This window comes from Rhineura floridana, chromosome 5 (assembly GCF_030035675.1).
Source record: "Rhineura floridana isolate rRhiFlo1 chromosome 5, rRhiFlo1.hap2, whole genome shotgun sequence".
NCBI lineage: Eukaryota > Metazoa > Chordata > Lepidosauria > Squamata > Rhineuridae > Rhineura > Rhineura floridana.
The window spans coordinates 186,595,116-186,612,547 of NC_084484.1; the positions used below are offsets into that span (position 1 = coordinate 186,595,116).

General features: G+C 45.0%; 2 protein-coding genes across 20 annotated transcripts in view; one reads left to right on the forward strand and one right to left on the reverse strand.

The window, feature by feature from the left end:
- Nucleotides 1-4,911, reverse strand: part of LRRC51 (leucine rich repeat containing 51) — an 18,146-nt gene extending 13,235 nt beyond the window's left edge. The window contains exon 1 of one of the 11 annotated variants that reach the window (XM_061629197.1): nt 4,287-4,911. In XM_061629197.1, the coding sequence (XP_061485181.1) occupies nt 4,287-4,563 (277 nt within the window). In that variant the 5' untranslated portion in view covers nt 4,564-4,911. The other 10 variants (XM_061629204.1, XM_061629200.1, XM_061629199.1 and 7 more) reach the window with 10 other exon arrangements.
- NUMA1 (nuclear mitotic apparatus protein 1) overlaps nt 4,488-17,432 on the forward strand; it is a 122,924-nt gene continuing 109,979 nt past the window's right edge. For 8 of the 9 annotated variants that reach the window (XM_061629184.1, XM_061629187.1, XM_061629190.1 and 5 more), the window contains exon 1: nt 4,489-4,730. The gene's annotated coding sequence lies outside the window, so the exon portion shown is untranslated. Of the gene's footprint in view, nt 4,731-17,432 lie in introns of all 9 variants that reach the window. The other variant, XM_061629195.1, reaches the window with a different exon arrangement.

Consider the following 17,432-nt stretch of genomic DNA (forward strand, 5'->3'; position numbering starts at 1 on the left):
TCACCCAGCAACCATTATCACGAGAACCTGTGACCCAGAGTTTATTTTATTTTATTTTTATTTATTTATTTATTATTTGTTTTACTGTAAACCGCCCAGAGAGCTTCAGCTATGCGGTGGTATATAAATACAATAAATAAATAAATTTATATCCCGCCCTTCCTCCCAGCAGGAGCCCAGGGCAGCAAACAGAAGCGCTAAAAACACTTTAAAACATCATAAAAACAGACCTTAAAATACATTAAAACAAAACATTAAAAACATTTTTTTAAAAAAGCTTTAAAAACATATTTAAAAAGGGTTAAAAACATTATTAAAAAAACATGTTAACAAGCAATTCTAACGCAGATGCAGACTGGGATAAGTTTCAACTTAAAACGCTTGTTGAAAGAGGAAAGTCTTCAAAAGGCGCCAAAAAGATAGCAGATGGTGCCTAATATTCAAAAGGAGGGAATTCCACAGAGTAGGTGCCACCACACTAAAGGTCCATTTCCTCTGTTGTGCAGAACGGACCTCCTGATGAGATGGTATCTGCAGGAGGCTCTCACATGCACAGCACAGTGATTGACTGGGTGTATAAGGGGTAAGACGGTCTTTCAGGTATCCTGGTCCTGAGCTGTATAGAGTTCTGTAGGACCTGCTCCCACTTCTGACTGAATTGCCCAGGGTAAGGTAATAATCTACCTGGCTCCCAGTTCGGGATGCTCAGTTTCAGGATATCTAATCCCTTCAGCAGAAGAGCCTGGCTGCTGGGTCAGACCAAAAGCCCACCTAGTCCAGCATCCAGTTCCCACAGTGGCCAACCAGGCAGACGCTTTCAGTCCAGAAACTGGCATGAGACAAGGAGGCAGCAGGGTCACTCTCTGGCACAGGGGAGTCCTGGGAGAAGAGCAGTCTGCCCTTCCCAGGGGCTACAGCAGCCTTTGCCAGCCAGGTGCCCTCCAAATGTTGCTGGATTCCAGCTCCAATCAACCCCCCTTGCCACCAGGATATGTACGATGCTGGAGCTGATGGGAGCATGCCTGTGCTGGCTGGGGCTGAGATCTAACAACATCTGGAGGATACCAGGCTGGCGAAGGCTGGGCCATAGCCTCAAACTAAGAGCAGAAGAGGCAGCTTTATGGCAATGTCAGTGGGGGCGGTGAAATCCGCTCCAGGTTTTTGTCCAAACTTTCAAGGAGCTGTCCAAGGTGCTGAAGCAAAACTGGAGCAGATTCTGCCACTGCACTGACATGGAGTCACCAGCCACCACTGGCTTTCATGCTTGCCAAAGCTGACGCTCAGCACAGTGGTCAGCAAATTAGTGGCCAGCCTGGGGGCCGAGTGGGCTACTCCCTGAAATCTCCGCTTGCCTTGATTTGGGCACCCTCAGGCTGCCTCCTTTCCTCTCCCTCCACAAACAGTCTCCTTTCTTTGATTTCAGCCTTATCTCCAAAACCCAAGGGGGCCCTTCTTTCACCAGCGCTTGCGTGCAGGCAAGCCAGCACTCGCATCTGGCAAAACTGTTTCCCACTCCCAAAGTCCCACAATCTTCCCACGAGGGGCAGGAGGAGGGTGCAAGACCCACGTCGCCAAGGGCAAAGGCTGCTGGCAAAGCCACCCCTAAGACATTTGGTATGCAAAAGGGGCGGTGGACTGAGACAGGACTCCCTGCCCAGATGGACTGCCAATCTCTACTTAGCAGCCAAGGCAGGTTGGGCAATGAGCCAGAGGTTCAGCTGAGAATGCCAATGCAATGATAGCGCTACACCACGGTACTAGTGTGCCAAGCCTGTATGAATACATGAGGAGAAAATGCAGGACTTCTAGAGAGGTACTACGCTAATGAAGGAATAGTGAATCTGCCTTACACCCATGGATCCATCTAGCTCAATACTGTCCACACTGACTGGCAGAGGCCCTTCAGGGATGATCCTCTCCAGCCCTCCCTGGAGATGCGGCTGTGGACTGATTGATTGATATATACACATAGCTGAAGCTCTCTGGTGGGACCTTCTGCATGCAGAGTGGAGGCTCAGCCGCCGAGACACAGACCTCCTCCTTAATTTAGTAGTAAAGGTATATCCCGCCCTTCCCCCTAGGAGCAGCCCATGTGTAGAATTAATGTGTAGAAGGAGCGTCATGACTGCAGCAGGAACCAATCCCCTCCGCCCCTGCTTATTCTAGAACAGAGTCCTCCTGGTTCAGAATCTTTGAAATGGCTTGTAGCAAAGCCCCCCTTGGTAGCTGCCCCACAACTCTCTCTCAAGCTGGGTCAGTGCAGGCCAGGGCAATTTTGGATCCGCAGCAATGCCGAATCCCACCGCCCCCATCCCCCTTCATGTGTTGCTTCTAGAATCTTTGAAACAGGCTGTAGTCCAAGCATCTGGGTAGCAGATGAAGAACGGTGGGGTACATCTTATCATAGGCACATAGGAAGTTGGCTTTATATTAAGTCAGACCAACGGTCCGTCTGGCTTAATACTGCCCACACTGACTGGCAGCAAGTTCCCAGGGGGTCAGGCAGGGGGCGTTCCCAGCCCTACCTGGAGATGCCACTGGGGACTGAACCAAGGGCCTTCTGCACAGAAAAGCAGGTGCTCTGCCACTGAGCTCCCCTCCCCCATCAAATTGCTCTGAGTGTCAGCCTGAGCAAATCTAGAAAATGCTGCAGGGAGGGTGGCCCGATCCAAAGATGGAGGGCTGGGGCTGATGGGAGTTGCAGTCCGAAGCATCTGAAGAGCACCAGGTCAGAGGAGGCTACTTTAACAGATGGGTTGTAGAGGGGGCCTGCTGGATTTTCTCCTTGTACCCCATTCTTAAAGGTACAGGAGCCCTTGTATCCCACTACACTTCCCGTAAGGCAAAGCTGGGGACCCTGTGGCCCTCCATACGCTGTTTATTTATTATTTGATTTATATTCCACCCAGCAGGAGCCCAGGGTGCCAAACAAAAGCACTAAAACCACTTTAAAACATCGTAAAAGCAGACCTTAAAATACATTAAAACAAAACAACTTTTAAACATTTTTTTAAAAAGCTTTGAAGATGTCTTTTTAAAAGAAAGGTTAAAAAACATGTTTTTTTAAAAAAAAGGTTTAAAAACATATTAAAAAGGAATTGGCCTACAATGCCCCATCATCCCTGACTCCTGGCAATTTGGTGGGGGTTAGCAGTCCAACAACATCTGGAGGGCCATGGGCTACGGGCCATACCCCACCGCCTCCTGCTCTGTTGCAGCTTGCCTAGGTTGCTTTTCAACAACTGGCATTAAAGCTGGTATTATGGGATCACTTCAATATATAACACAGTATTTTTCAGATGATTATAATTGTTAATTCCTTGTTGTTGCCATCAAAGAAATATGGTTTGAAAATTGCAGGTAGTAATTTAAGCCTCTGCCTAATTAATGACATTTATGACGCCCATGCCTACCAATGAAAGTTTTCCCCCTAGACAGATGATGAAACGCCTGGGCTTCACTCATGTCATGCATATTACTAAGCTCAGTAATGGCTTGTTTGCTTTTTTCACGTGGTCTCTGGGAGCAAAGTTGTCGTCTGTTCTTAGCCTTGAACCGGGCAGAGGGATCTTCGTCTTCATCATCATCATTATAGCAAAAAAGTGTGCAAAAGACAAAACATAAAAATGAAATATGCACCAGTGCTGGGGGGGGGGGCTGAGGTCGCTGCTGGTGCAAGTGGTGCGTTGGCTTGTCCGCTCGCGCTTCAACTTCGGCAGGCAAAATATTTGCCTCATCCGTCAGTTGCACAATGGTGCTGCCTAGTTAAAACAGGACCCCCCCCTTTCTTTTTTTTTAGCAACAACACAGCAATAAAGCAATCCCAGAACTGGCGGCACCATATCTTATCCGCCCCCCTCCCTAGGCGCTCAGGGGCGCGCTCTACCAAGGCTTTGCAGGGCCCGCGCAGTGCTGGCACCTTTGTACGTTTGTACGTCGCAACTTTGGCCAACAACTTCTCACCGACCGAGAGATTTCCACGCTTGTTGTAACGGAGCGCAGCCAAGGCTCGTGCAGTTTCCCACTCCACCGGCGGCTGGTTCAGGTTGCACGGATTTTTCACTGCGCACTGTTGCGTGTAACACCGGCATAATACTCACGCTCCCCTGTGCACGCTCCCTTTTCGCACTCTCGAGCAGCGACGCGGCTGCACGGATCCTTCTTGATCCTGGCCGTTTTGACGCCCACCCACCCGGGCTGACGCCTTGCACTGATTTATTCCCCCCTCTTCTCCCCCTCCATCCTTAACGCAAGACGCAGGTACACACCTTTGCACGCTCACTCACCATCGCCGCCGCTTCGCCCCTCGCGCTCTCTCTCTCTCCCCGCTTCGCACATTGGAACGGGGGGGGGGGAAAGGCGGGGCGGTTGCCACGGCAACAGAAACACACTGCCGGAGCCTCCCCTGCCCAACCTGGAGGCGCCGCGGAGGCTGCCGGGAAGAGTAGTCTTCTGCTCCGGCGGGGGCCGCCGGGAAATGTAGTTCTTTGCTGCTGGAATCGAAGCGCTCGACGTCGCCGCTTTTGCCAGGGTGTGGGCTCTCTCTCTCATTCTCCTCGTCATTAACCCCCCCGGTGCTGGCGCGCGCGAGGGCCGCGAGACGACGGCAGCCAATCGGGAGGGGGCGCCGTTTGAATCCGCGCGACGCGGAGGTGGGTGGGGGCAAGGGCCAGCTGCCGGCCCGCCGACTCGTGAGGAGGCCCCGAGCAGAGAGGGGGAGCGCCGCCGCGGTACGTAGCGGGCCGGCTTGGACCGGCAGGGGCCGACGGGTTGGAGGCCCCGAAGGGCGGGTCGGCGGGGAAGGAGATTTACCTCAGGAGGGAGACGGCGAGGCCCCCGCCCCCCTCTGCCCCTCACTGTGGGGGCCCCTCCCCCCAAACAGGAGGGCAGCAGCCACCCTCGTCGTCTTGCTCGTGTGGAAAACCCTCCGGGGGCCGTGACGGGCCGGAGGGGGAGGGGAGAGGGTGCCCACCGGCCCGCCTCTGAGGCAAATCTTTTTATTTGTTCAGCGTTTCTGAAGGCTTTGAAGTAATTGCATTTCTATATTGCCTTTTGGCTCTAGAAGGAGCTGCTGCTTCCCCTCTTTAAAAAGCCATCATTGTTATATCTGTTTTGAGGCTTACTCCTGCTTTTTTTTAAATTACCATTTTCTTCCACCCACAATGACCCTGGGTTTGCATTTGGTTCCATTTTACGCTCTTGACAGCCCTGCAAGGTAGGTTAGACTGAGAGAAGGACTCACCCACCCACAGTGAGTGGCTGGCCCAATCAAAGTGGAAGTTCGAATCCTGCCCTAGTCTGATGCGCTAAACCTCTACACTTACTTTATTGTGTAAAAAAGAAAAATTTTCCGTCTCTGTCTTAAAAACGTAAAAGATCTCTCCCCACCCCTGTGCAAGGTAAATGAATTGCAAAGCTTGGTGATTAAATCACAATTAAGTTTTAAAATATTAATTTAGCCATGATATAAATATTCTGTTATCCAACTGACCTTTGCCAATCCTCTACAAAGAGTCACATTTTTTACAATGCGCAGTATTTCAGATGAATTGTTGTTAAAATATTTTGGCATCACAGTTGTAGAGTCCCCTCTTGAAAGATGGGAAGATGCCTGCTTGGCCTCATGGCTGCTGCCCTTCCACAATGAAAACCTCTCAGCCTTCTGAATTTGCAACAAGAATACTGTGTGTACAAGATGTCCTAGCATGCCTTCAGTACTCCTGACTGCCTGATGGAGTATCTGACACTTAATAGTAATGATAATAGCAATTAATAATTCATCTGAAATGTTTATCATTGCTCCATATAAAGAAAAATCTCCTTGGCTAGACATTTGTGCCTAGTTACCTACTGTAGTTCCACTGACCCCAAGTTTGTGTGGGGGTGAGATGCTGAATTAGAATGAAGATGTGTGGTCCCAGTCTGGGAATCAGGCATCATCGTCTAAAGTAAGAGCCACTGTGCTGTAATGGTCAGGGTGTTGGACTGGGCAACCCAAGGTTCAGCTCTCCCCTTAGCCATTGAACCCCTCTCTATCAGCCCAGCCTACCTCAGAGGGCTGTGTGGATAAATATGTGGGAAAGAGCCTTGTACACTGCTTTGAGCCCCTTGAAGAGCCAGGACACCAATGGCCCTTTTAAAAAATGCCCCACCAGGATCTGTGTGAGGCCAATTGGTGGGTGTGGTTGGTGGAATTTTTTTAGTTCTGCTTAGCAAGGAGAGGGGCTGAGGGTGTGATGTCAGATCAAGTACCACCATGTGGTGGGTTATCCCCTCCCCAGATGGCTGTCAGTTTAACTTATGACAAGTGGCAGCCAGTGATAAGGCCTTCAGATAAGAACGGTGTAAGTGGGTGGGTAGGGGGTGGAGAGTCTGTCCAGGGCTGACTTTGTTTAATTTCAGGTCCCTAGTTAAAATTACTATGTTTTTGCAAATCTTTACTGAACATTGATGATGATGTTTATCAGTCCTGTGGAATTGTATTGTTTTACTCTGGGTTTGTTCTGTTTCCTGCTGTTTTGATTATTTTGTCCCATGCTTGTGTTTTATGGCTGCCTTGTCAATGTGTTGTTCAAGCGAAAGGCAGGATACAAATAATGTTGCAAATGACAGACAGTCCCAGGTATTCACCACCTCTCTGTGGTAGGAAAACAAGTGAGGCAATTGTAAGAGTTTTGTTACTATGCCATTGCTATTAGGTGTCTATGATTAGGTTGTTTTAATTGTATTTTAATTACTAAATACAGACTGGCACAACAGATCACTGATACCTTATGGATTGTTATAGCCTTTATTATGTTGGCCAGCAACTGCACTTTTTCAAAGTATGTATGGCGAAAGAAAATAATGCCACTCTGTGTTCTTCTTTTACAGTGTTCCTCTTATTCGCTCTATTTTTTTTAAAAAAAAACTACTTCTCCCCCCCCCACACACACACCTTCTTGATTCCTGGAGTGTGTGCCTGTCCAAAAATATAATTTTAAAACCAATGCAAAACACAGCTGCTGTGCAAAGCACACTAATTTGGGTTGGATCTTTTATTAATTTGGTATTTTGTATAGTAATGTTAGTTGTTTACTGCATTCTCTTGCGTTGCTTGGTCTTGTAAGTTCACCGACGCTATCCTTGCTTATCGGTTTTGCTGACCCCTTGAAAGCATCTGAAGAAGTTATTGCCTCAATAAATTTGTTAGTCTTGAAGCTACCACAGGACTCTTAGAGCTTGTCTGGTTACTGCTTGCTGTTCTCTATGCCTAGCTCCCCTTACAGAGGTACAGATAGCTGCTAGGGGAGGTTGCAGCAGGATTGACAGATGGAAGCGATAGACTTGTGTGGACTGCTTCTACTGTCAGTTCTTAACACTTTGCTGCACCCTCCATTTTGGAGCATCTTGGGTAATGCATAGTTGGCTGTTTGCTAGGCTTGCTTAAATATAAGGTTCTGCACAAGGTAGATTATTGGGCAAGTATCCACAAGCCCCTTTGCAGCTGCTCTATTTCTGGGAAATGCTGAGATCCATCCTACTACTTTGGAGTTGGGAGGCATGAATTGGCTGGCTGGCTGACTCTAAATCGTTTTCCAGCGGTTAAGTTTAGATTTAGTCACCCTCACGTTTTTGTGTATGTGTGTTTGGTTTATCTCATAATACCTACAGAGATTATTATTATTATTATTATTAGATTTATATCCCGCCCTTTCTCCCACCAGGAGCCCAGGGCAGCAGATTCTTCAGTTTTCCAGGCTCATCACTCTTGCACCTCCCTCTCCCCCCCCCTTATTCCTTTCTCTCTCCCCCCCCATCCTCCTTTTTGCCCCTAATCCACATCTCTTTGAGATACTGGCCAGGCACAGACTTTTTAGGCCAGAATTTCCTTGCCCTTTGTGCCTTTGCCCTTGCTACCCCTTATATAACTTTTTCTATAAATTTAAGTACTTTGGGGCCAGGCCCTCACAAGGTGACTCGTATCATCTGCACATATAATTGCAACATTGTATAAAAACATGCCTGGAACTTCCTCCCAGAATAGGTATGTAGGGCCACCTCTCATTCAAATCCCTCTTCAAAAGCCACCTGTTTCATGAAGTCTGTGACTTAACTCCTTATCCTCATATCTAAGCAAAGCCTCATATCCTTGTACCCAGCTTTAAAAAAGGAGAGAGAGAAGGGTGTGGTCAGGGGAAGAGAAGCCCACCCACACATACTTGTGACCCTGTCCAGCATTGGTGTGTCTTCTCATAGATTTCCCTCAAGGGAATGCAGCTGAAAAAGGGTGGCCACCTCTGCTTTAGATCCACCTATCCTGTGCAACTGTGGATGCATGGAGTGAGTTGTAAGCATGCTGTAAGATTGTCTTCATGGCTGGCACATCATGGCACCTAAAGCAGGAACCATAACTTACAGTCTCAATGCCTCTTAGTGCATCAGTGAATTTGTAAAAGTCTAAACTTTTACAAAGGCCTTGTGTTCCTAGATTTTAATATTAAATGACAACAAATGCTACGTGGGACATGAATGGAAATCTCTCTCTCTCTCTCTCTCCCTCCCTCTCTCTCTCTCTCTCTCACTCACTCTGTTTCATGGCCACATCAAAGTCTTGAAGATGGCCGTTAAAGCCCTAAATGGCTTAGATCTAGGGTACCTAAGGGACCAGCTCTGTCCATAACAGTCTGCCCTGTCTGAACTTTTGGCAGAGTCGCCCTTCTCTATGCCCTTCCCTGGTGGAAGCTGCTATGATAGGGACTGCAACTAAAATGTAGGACATTTTGCCCCAGGAGGTTCAGTTGGTTCCCTCCCTTATGCTGTGTGTTCATTGGACAGATAAGATTTTATCCAATGCTCTTGTTTTAGTCTGCAGCACTTGTCTCTGATTCCATTCTATCCTATTGTTTTGGAATTGAATTGCATATCATGGTTCGGTTTAATTGTTAAACTGATCTAAGGGTGGGATTTAAATCGTTATAAAAATGAATAATAAATAATGGGGTAAACATGAAAGGGCAGAAAGGGCTTGTAAACTAGTAGTAAAGAGGTCTGATAACAGAAAAAAGTACTGCCATTGCTCTCTGCAGGGCAGGGGGAGTGTGTCCCTGTTAGTTCTACTGGACATCTCAGAGGCTTTCAATACCATTGACCATGGTATCCTTCTGGACAGCTTTGCTGGGGTGGGACTTGGGGGCACCGTGTTACGATGGCTCCATCCCTTTCTGGAGGGACGAACTCAGAAGGTGGTGCTGGGGGACTCCTGTTTGACTCCTTGGCCGTTGACCTATGGGGTCCCTCAGGGTTCAGTTTTGTCCCCCATGTTATTTAACATCTATATGAAACCGCTGGGAGAGGTTGTCCGGGGGTTTGGGGTTCAGTGCCATCAGTATGCGGATGACACCCAACTCTATTTCTCCTTTCCACCTAAAGTCAAAGAAGCTGTCCTGGTCCTGAACCAGTGCCTGGCATCAGTGATGGACTGGATGAGGGCGAACAAATTGAAACTAAATCCAGACAAGACAGAGGTGCTCCTGGTCAGTCGAAGGGCAGATCAGGGAATAGGGATTCAGCCTGTGCTGGATGGGGTTACACTCCCCCTGAAGACACAGATTTGCAGTTCGGGTGTGCTCCTGGACTCAGCTCTGAACTTGGAGCCCAGGTCTCGGCCGCGGCCAGGAGTGCCTTTGCCCAGTTAAGACTAGTGCGCCAGTTGCGCCCATTCCTGGAAATGCCTGATTTGACTGTGGTGATGCATGCCTTAGTTACATCCCGTTTAGACTACTGTAACAGGCTCTACGTGGGGCTGCCTTTGAAGACTGTTCAGAAACTTAAACTGGTACAAAGAGCTGCAGCCAGAGTATTAACAGGGGCTGGTTACAGGGACCATACAACTCCCTTGTTACAACAGCTCCGCTGGCTGCCAGTTTGTTTCCGGTCACAATTCAAAGTGCTGGTTTTGACCTTTAAAGCCCTATACGGCCCAGGTCCAGGCTATTTGTCAGACCGTATCTCCCTATACAAGCCTGCCCGGGCCCTGAGATCTTCAGGAGAGGCCCTTCTCTCAGTCCCAACACCCTCACAAGTGCGATTTGGTGGGGATGCGAGATAGGGCCTTCTCGGTGGCTGCTGCTAGGTTCTGGAACTCCCTTCCTAGGGAGGCACAAATGGCCCCCTCCTTGCCATCCTTCCGTCATCAAGTAAAGACTTTTTTATTCCGACAGGCTTTTGGGATGGAAGGTGTTTAGTATTGGGCTTTACAAGGCTTGTTTTATTGTTTTATATTATTATTTGTATTATTTTAAATTGTTTTTAGATTTTTAAGTGCCGTTTACGGTTTTAAGGTTGTGCATAATTTAATTGTATTTTAATTGTATGTTTTTCTATGTTTTTAACTACATGTAGTTCTATTTGTAAGCCGCCCTGAGTTCCAGTTTGGAAAAAGGGCGGGGTAAAAATAAAGTTTCCGTTCAGTTCAAATTCTTGTGCTGGATCTGGAAGCTGAAGTTTGTGTAGAATGCTGCAGCACAGTTGCTGACTGGAGCGAGACCCTGTCAGCATAGAATACCTCTGCTCAGACATCTGCACTGGCTGCCAATTTGCTACCAGGCCAAGTTCAAGGTGTTTCTACTGGTGTTTAAAGCCCTTAAAAGCTTGGGACAGTTTACATGTAGGATCACCTTACCCCATCGCCCACTTGATCCCTTCGATGTGCAGAAGTCACAATATTACAGGTGCTATGTAACATTCTTTCTGCACCTGTAAGAAATTGATCTTTTAGTGTTGCAGTACCCATACTTTGGATCTCCCTGCCTATCAGGCAGGCACCTTTGCTGTACTCTTTCCTACTTAAAACATTTTTGTTTAGGCAACCCTATCCAAACATGTAGAATGCTGACATGGGTTTTAATCTTTTTGCTCACGGTTGATTTTAATTATTTTTGAATGTTTTTAAATACCTGTTTTTAACTGTGATTTATTGAGAATTTTAATGTTTTATTTTTTTGTAAATCTCTTAGAGGTTTTATTAGAATCAAGCAGTACATTTTTTGTTGTTATGTGCCTTCAAGTCGTTCAGACATTTGGCGACCCTACGAATCAGCGACCTCCAGCAGCATCTGTCATGAACCACCCTGTTCAGATCTTGTAAGTTCAGGTCTGTGGCTTCCTTTATGGAATCAATCCATCTCTTGTTTGGCCTTCCTCTTTCTAAATGTTGTTAAATAAACAAAAGAGGAGGCCATTGTTACCTACTGAAGGCGTCTCAGAAGTGGGTTTGAGAGAGGGTTTGTAGAATCAAGGAGATGTGGAAGCCTTTCTGAAGCAAAGGGACTTGCTGGCAAAAGGGTGTTGACTTGGAAGAGAGGAGGGTTGCCTGGAGAATTTTCTAAACTAGAAGTGTTGCTGTTAGGATTCTGCCTCAAAAAGCAGAGGAGTAAAAAAGGGAACAATTGTGTTTCTCTGTCTCTGCTGTGTATGCCACGGGTGGTGGTGGTGGTTGCTCAATCCAGGACTGGAAGAATTCCAGGACCATGAATATCTGTGTTGATGCCTAAGAACTTTTGGCATTTTTTCCATCCTTGACGGAGCCAACTCCTTAAACGTTTTATTTTGGCTGGGACTTAAGAAATGGATTCTAACACACACATTTACCCGGCTCAACACAAATTCATTTGAAGGTGGGATTTGGTGTGTGGTACAAGGTTGAAGCTGAAGTACTAAAAAAATATTATGGGGTGGTGGGATTGAGTCCAGCTATGATCGCCTCAGTGGGAGCCTGGTGGTTCCAAACATTTGAGTTGTATCCTTGCATCCAGTGTCATTCTCAGAGTAGACCCACTGAGATTAATGGACAACTTGCTCCACTTACCTGAGAATAAGCTCCTTTGAATTCAGTAGGACTTCTGAGTAGACATGGTTAGGATTGCATTCTATCTTATGCCCACTCATCTGAAGAGGTCTGCTCTGAGAATGACTAACATTGGACACAAACTACTGTCACAACTCTTATTTTGTGTTTGTGTGTATTACGTTCTTTACAATCTATGGGTGGTAAGTTTTATTTTTTAGGTTAAATCATCTAGCCTGCCTAATGCTGATGGACATAATTAACTCAGTTAATTCTGATTGTAATGTCTCAAATTAAAAGCAAATGGAAACCTATCTCCAGCTGAGCATAATTCCATCCAAAAATTCAAAACAGTCTTATCAAGTGTGACCTTTAGTGATGAGTCTTTGATTTACCATTCCAACTGCTTGACTCAGAAATGCAATGCAAATTTAAATCATAGGGCATGTCCTTCTTCCCTCTAAGAGTTCATGTTGAGATCATGAAGGCTGCTGCTGCTGCTACGATGCTTCATATTACTACACATTCCTGAGTGGGATGTGGCCTTGGAGAAACTTGAGTCAGAAGTGAGGTTACCCTCCTGCTCTAGAGCACAGGAGCAGTGCTTGTCATCAAAGAGCATGGGTACACCCTTGACCTTTTAGGGACATTTAATGCATTACATATTCCTGCCCAGAAAAAATGGCAACTGGTCAGACCATGATATACTCAGGGTAAAGTGTTGGGGGAGCCACTTCCCCATCTTTATCCTGGCCTCTGACACCTGAGATGTATGTTTAAGGACAAACTTCAGTATTTTGGCTGTAAATTGTTTTTATTTTTATTATTTGATTTATATCCCACCCTTCCTCCCAGCAGGAGCCCAGGGCGGCAAACAAAAGCACAAAAATTACTTTAAAACATCATAAAAACAGACTTTAAAAAACATTAAAACAACTTTAAAAAAAGGTTTTAAAAAGCTTTGAAGACATCTTCAAGCATATTAGAAAGCATATTTAAATATAATATTAAAACATATTAAAAAGCAGTTCCAACACAGAAGCATACTTCTGTTTTTATATTGTAGCTTTACATTGCTATAACCTATCCTGGGACCGTATGATGAAAGGTGGGTAATAAATCTGAATAATCATAATCTACCCTGGAGCTACCTAAAGATCCGGATGAAGACAAGGAGAAGCCCAGGCCAAGGGACTTCTGTCAGCAGGTTCTGTGAAGATCATAAGTGGCCTGAGAAAATTCTGTCGTTCTGTCGTTCTGTTGTTTTGTATTTTGTATTAATTATTTTTTTGTTTTTGGAATTTAATTAAATCACCTTGAGTGAGCTGGCAGAAAAGCAGCAGTGGTCACTTAAATTAACAGTGAGGGTTAGCACCAGTGCCAGTCAGTCTGCTCTGACAATTGAAGAAATTGATGTTGACATGTTCTGGTATGTTAACAGGTAAATCCAGTTGCACGGGGTATGCTGTGAATAAGTACCATGAGCACTAAATGTTAGGCATGCACCATCTCTGCTATCTTTTCGATGCCTATTGAAGACCTTCCTCTTTCAACAAGCCTTTTAAGGGGAGACCTTATCCCAGTTTGCTTCCGTGTTGGAATTGCTTTTTCATATGTTTTTAAACCTTTTTTTAAAAAAACAATGTTTTTAAACCTTTTTTTAAAAAAACAATGTTTTTAAACCTTTTTTTAAAAAAAGCCTTCAAAGCTTTAAAAATGTTTTTAAAGTTGTTTTGTTTTAATGGATTTTAAAGTCTGTTTTTATGATGTTTTAAAGTGTTTTTAGTGCTTTTGTTTGCCGCCCTGGGCTCCTGCTGGGAGGAAGGGTGGGATATAAATAAAATCAGTAAATCTATGGCAAGCTGACCGGTGATGACTCCTCAGTGTCTTATATAAAATTGTTTGCTGTATGTGTTCTTGTGCATTCAGCTAGAGTTGTGAGTCTGGGTGTTAGACTGACCTCTTTCAAAGGAAGGAGAGATGATTGTTTGGAAAGACTCCCTAGCAAAAGAAAACTTGTATGTGTGAGAGCGGGGAGCAAGCTGCAGATTTTGTCTCAGGCAGGTACCTGCATGCGTGTGGCTTACTGTAAACCTTGGATAGTACAGCCAGTAAAAGCTCATGTTGCATTGAAAAACTCCCTGGGCTGTGCATGTGAATGACTAGGCTATAGTTTCACCTGTAACCTGCTTAGGTAAGAGGGTTTCAGGTGACCAGTGGCAGACATATTTGTGTAGCCTTGAGCAGGAAATATTTGCAGTGACCTTGATAATTATTTTTTTACAAGGGAATGCAAATGAATTATTGCATATTCGATGCTTTCCTATAAGTAATTCAGAGTGACGTACAATGTTTTGTTCTCTCTGTCTCTCCACAAAAAGCTATTCACTTGCCTTTTTTCATTTCTGGGTATATTATCATGTCAGGGTTGATAATTCTCTATGCGAAGATAGACAAAATCCATAGCTTTCCCTAAATACTTCTGGCTTGTGAATGACACAAGGTAGGGAGCAACAATGTGAAGTTGAAGCAGAGCCTACTCTGCTAGAATGGCTTGTACAGAAGGATCCCCTCTGGCTCTTTGGTCATGAAACAAGCCATGGATAGAACTTCCAAAGTGACGGGGTGGGATTTCTGCTTGTGCAACAGTGTGACAGTTACTTTGTCCAGCAGATCATGGATTGCTTGATCTGGTCCTGCTTTTTCTACTGTGAACTAAATTTAATATTTCCCACTCTTCCTTTTAATAAACTTTTTTTGAGGGGGATATATTTGCAATATTTCAGTGTATTTGTTTCCCAGTGCTGTGTCATATAGTTGCCAGCTTAGGTGTGTTACTGATTTGCCAGAGGCATACTTGCCGATAAGGATAGCTCCCCCCCCCCTTTGCCTAGGGTATAAAGAAATCATTGGCCATGAGATCTGAATGGTGCAAAACTGGGAAGCAAATAAAAAATCTATTAAAGTGCTTCTGTAGCACTTTAAGACTGCAATCTTAAGCCCCATACATCTCAACTGAACTGAACTTCTGCATAAACATTTACAAAATTGGGTTGTATGTTGGTAAGTACCTTGCAGTCCTTTTCTCATCAATTCTGGCAATATAGGCAAAGTTTGTTCCTTTTTAAATTACAGACAGGGAACTGAGGCTGAGTGAATTGTTAGGCTACGTAGTGAATATTTGGCTTATGGCCAAGACTGTGGTCTCTCTTCCATACGTCACCTACTTTGACATTCTGCTTATGGGCTTCAGCTTGTATAATTCAAAAGTGTGTGTTTGCAGGGGTTCTGTGTCAGGGAATGTGTAGGTTCTGAGTTTGAAAATCAAAGGCAGGGAGACCTGGGTTCAGATCCTTAATCAGCCATCCCTGGGAGATATTTTGCAAGTCAGACTATACCTGTTTCAAAGTGGTTTATAGTTATAACTTTTAAAAAAAACTTCATTAGTCACATTTTAGGGTGAATAGTGCTTTGGCAATATATAACTATATACCTAACAAGAAATATATGCTGCTCTGAGGTGCTCTTTGTGATATTTAATCAACAGATGATAAAATGTGCAGTTAGCCCTAAGTAAAACTTTTTTCTTTGGGGTTTAGAATTCCACCAAACTTAAGCTGCAACTCTTCTATAGCTCTTCTGGCATACAGTGAACCTGGGATGTGGTTATAAAGCTCCAGCTGAGATCAGAATGTTGCAAGTGGCTAGATCTCATTGTGTAACAGATCACAAAGCAGGAGGGCTTGTAGAATGCTATGAGCACAAACATTAATGAATTGCTTTCTCCTGGTAATGCTGTCAGGTGCCAACCAGAGATCTGCTTGGCCCTGTAAACCAGGGTGGGGGGCCTTTTTCAGCCAAGGGGCACATTCCCTTCTTGGCAACTTTCCAACGGCTGTATGAGAGCGGTTGGGTGGAGCCAGTGGCAAAAGTGGGCACAGCAACAAACCTAAATTTTACCCGCATACAGTAGGCTAGTTTCTACACACAGACACCTTTCTCTGTCCAGACAAGCAAGAAGTGTTACCAGAGTTCAAAGAACACATTGCAGCCAGCCAAAAACACTTGGTATATGAAGCAGGGCTGGTGAGAGGTATGGCCTGGGGAGTGGAGTGGTGATCTTGGAAGAGTCCCAAAGGCCAGATAGAAAGGCCTGGAGGGGCTACATTCAACCCCTGGGCCTGAGATTCCCCACCTCTGCTGTAGGCAAGCAAAGGAGGTCACTGATGGAGGATGGGGCAGCTATTTGTGCCTCTTGCTCTGTTTATCCATGAGTTGCTTTGCTTGCTGCCCTCCTGCTTTGCCTGTTGTAGCAGCTGGGATTCCAGTTTTACCGTACAGTAGGAAGGAGTCAAAAGTGTTGGTATGCTTTTCTTCTCCATGCCCCTCCATCAACCACCATAAATCACATGGTCTTTGATGTCTGTATACTAATGTCCAGAGTACAGGAAACAAACAGGGCGAACTTGAACTCTTAATACAGGAGACACAACTAGATAGGTATAACTGAAACTGGTGGGATGACTCCCTTGACTGGAATACAGCAATTGAAAGATATAACCTGTTCAGAAAGAACAGAAGGAGTAGAAAGGGAGATGGAGTCAAGCTCTATGTTAAAAATATATATTCCTGCACAGAAATACAGGAGAATAAGCTTGATAGCTCCACTGAGAGTATCTGGATTAACATAAATGGGGCAAGTAATAAAAGGATATGTAATAAAAGGAATGTGGTGCTTGGAGTCTACTACCGACCACCCAGTCAAGGAGAAGGTAAAGATGAAACATTTGAAAACCAAATTGCCAGTGTTTCGAGGAGGCATAATATAGTAGCAATGGGGGACTGGAAGATGGACTGCTGACAAGTGATGGGTTGCACCTCACAAGGACTGGGAAGAATGTGTTTGGCCATAGCATGGAGAACTTCATCAAGAGAGCTTTAAACTGAATCCTAAGGGAGAGGGAGACATAAACTTGGCAGAAAACACTAACAAATCACTCTGAGCATCTGGTGAGTGGTGGCAACACCTGCTATCTCCAAAGATGGAGAATGACATTTTTGTATGTTGGTGGTGTTCTTACTTTGCTTCTTTCCTATTGTTACTAATGTTTCTACAGAGAGTCTAATCTAGAAAATTTTATTTCTCTTATTATTCTTCCTAGAAATCTGTGTCAAATTTATTTTTATTAATTTCAAAGCTTTTTTATTGGTCAGTGTCACATGATGATGAAGACAGCCTTTTGTGTTTCAGATTGGAGGTTATGTTCAATTTCTATTTTGGGTGCATTAGCAGTTGAATCTGAAACTGCAGTTTGATGTCAAATCAGACTGATTACAATATGTTGCTAGTTCAGCAATAACTAGATGTTGGAAAAAGAGGATGCATGTTTTCAGCCTGCTATGTTTAAACCACATCATTTAAGGCAAGGTGGCCACGGTCAATTAAAAACATAGAGCACACCTAGGATTTTGCTAGAATATATTTCACCTCTCACTGTTTTGCCTTGTGCAAACTGAGACACGCCTGATGTCCACTGGAGACTATTCTGCAGAATAGTCAGTGCCATTATTCCACAATTATTTTTGGAGTCTTTTTAGTGTAAAT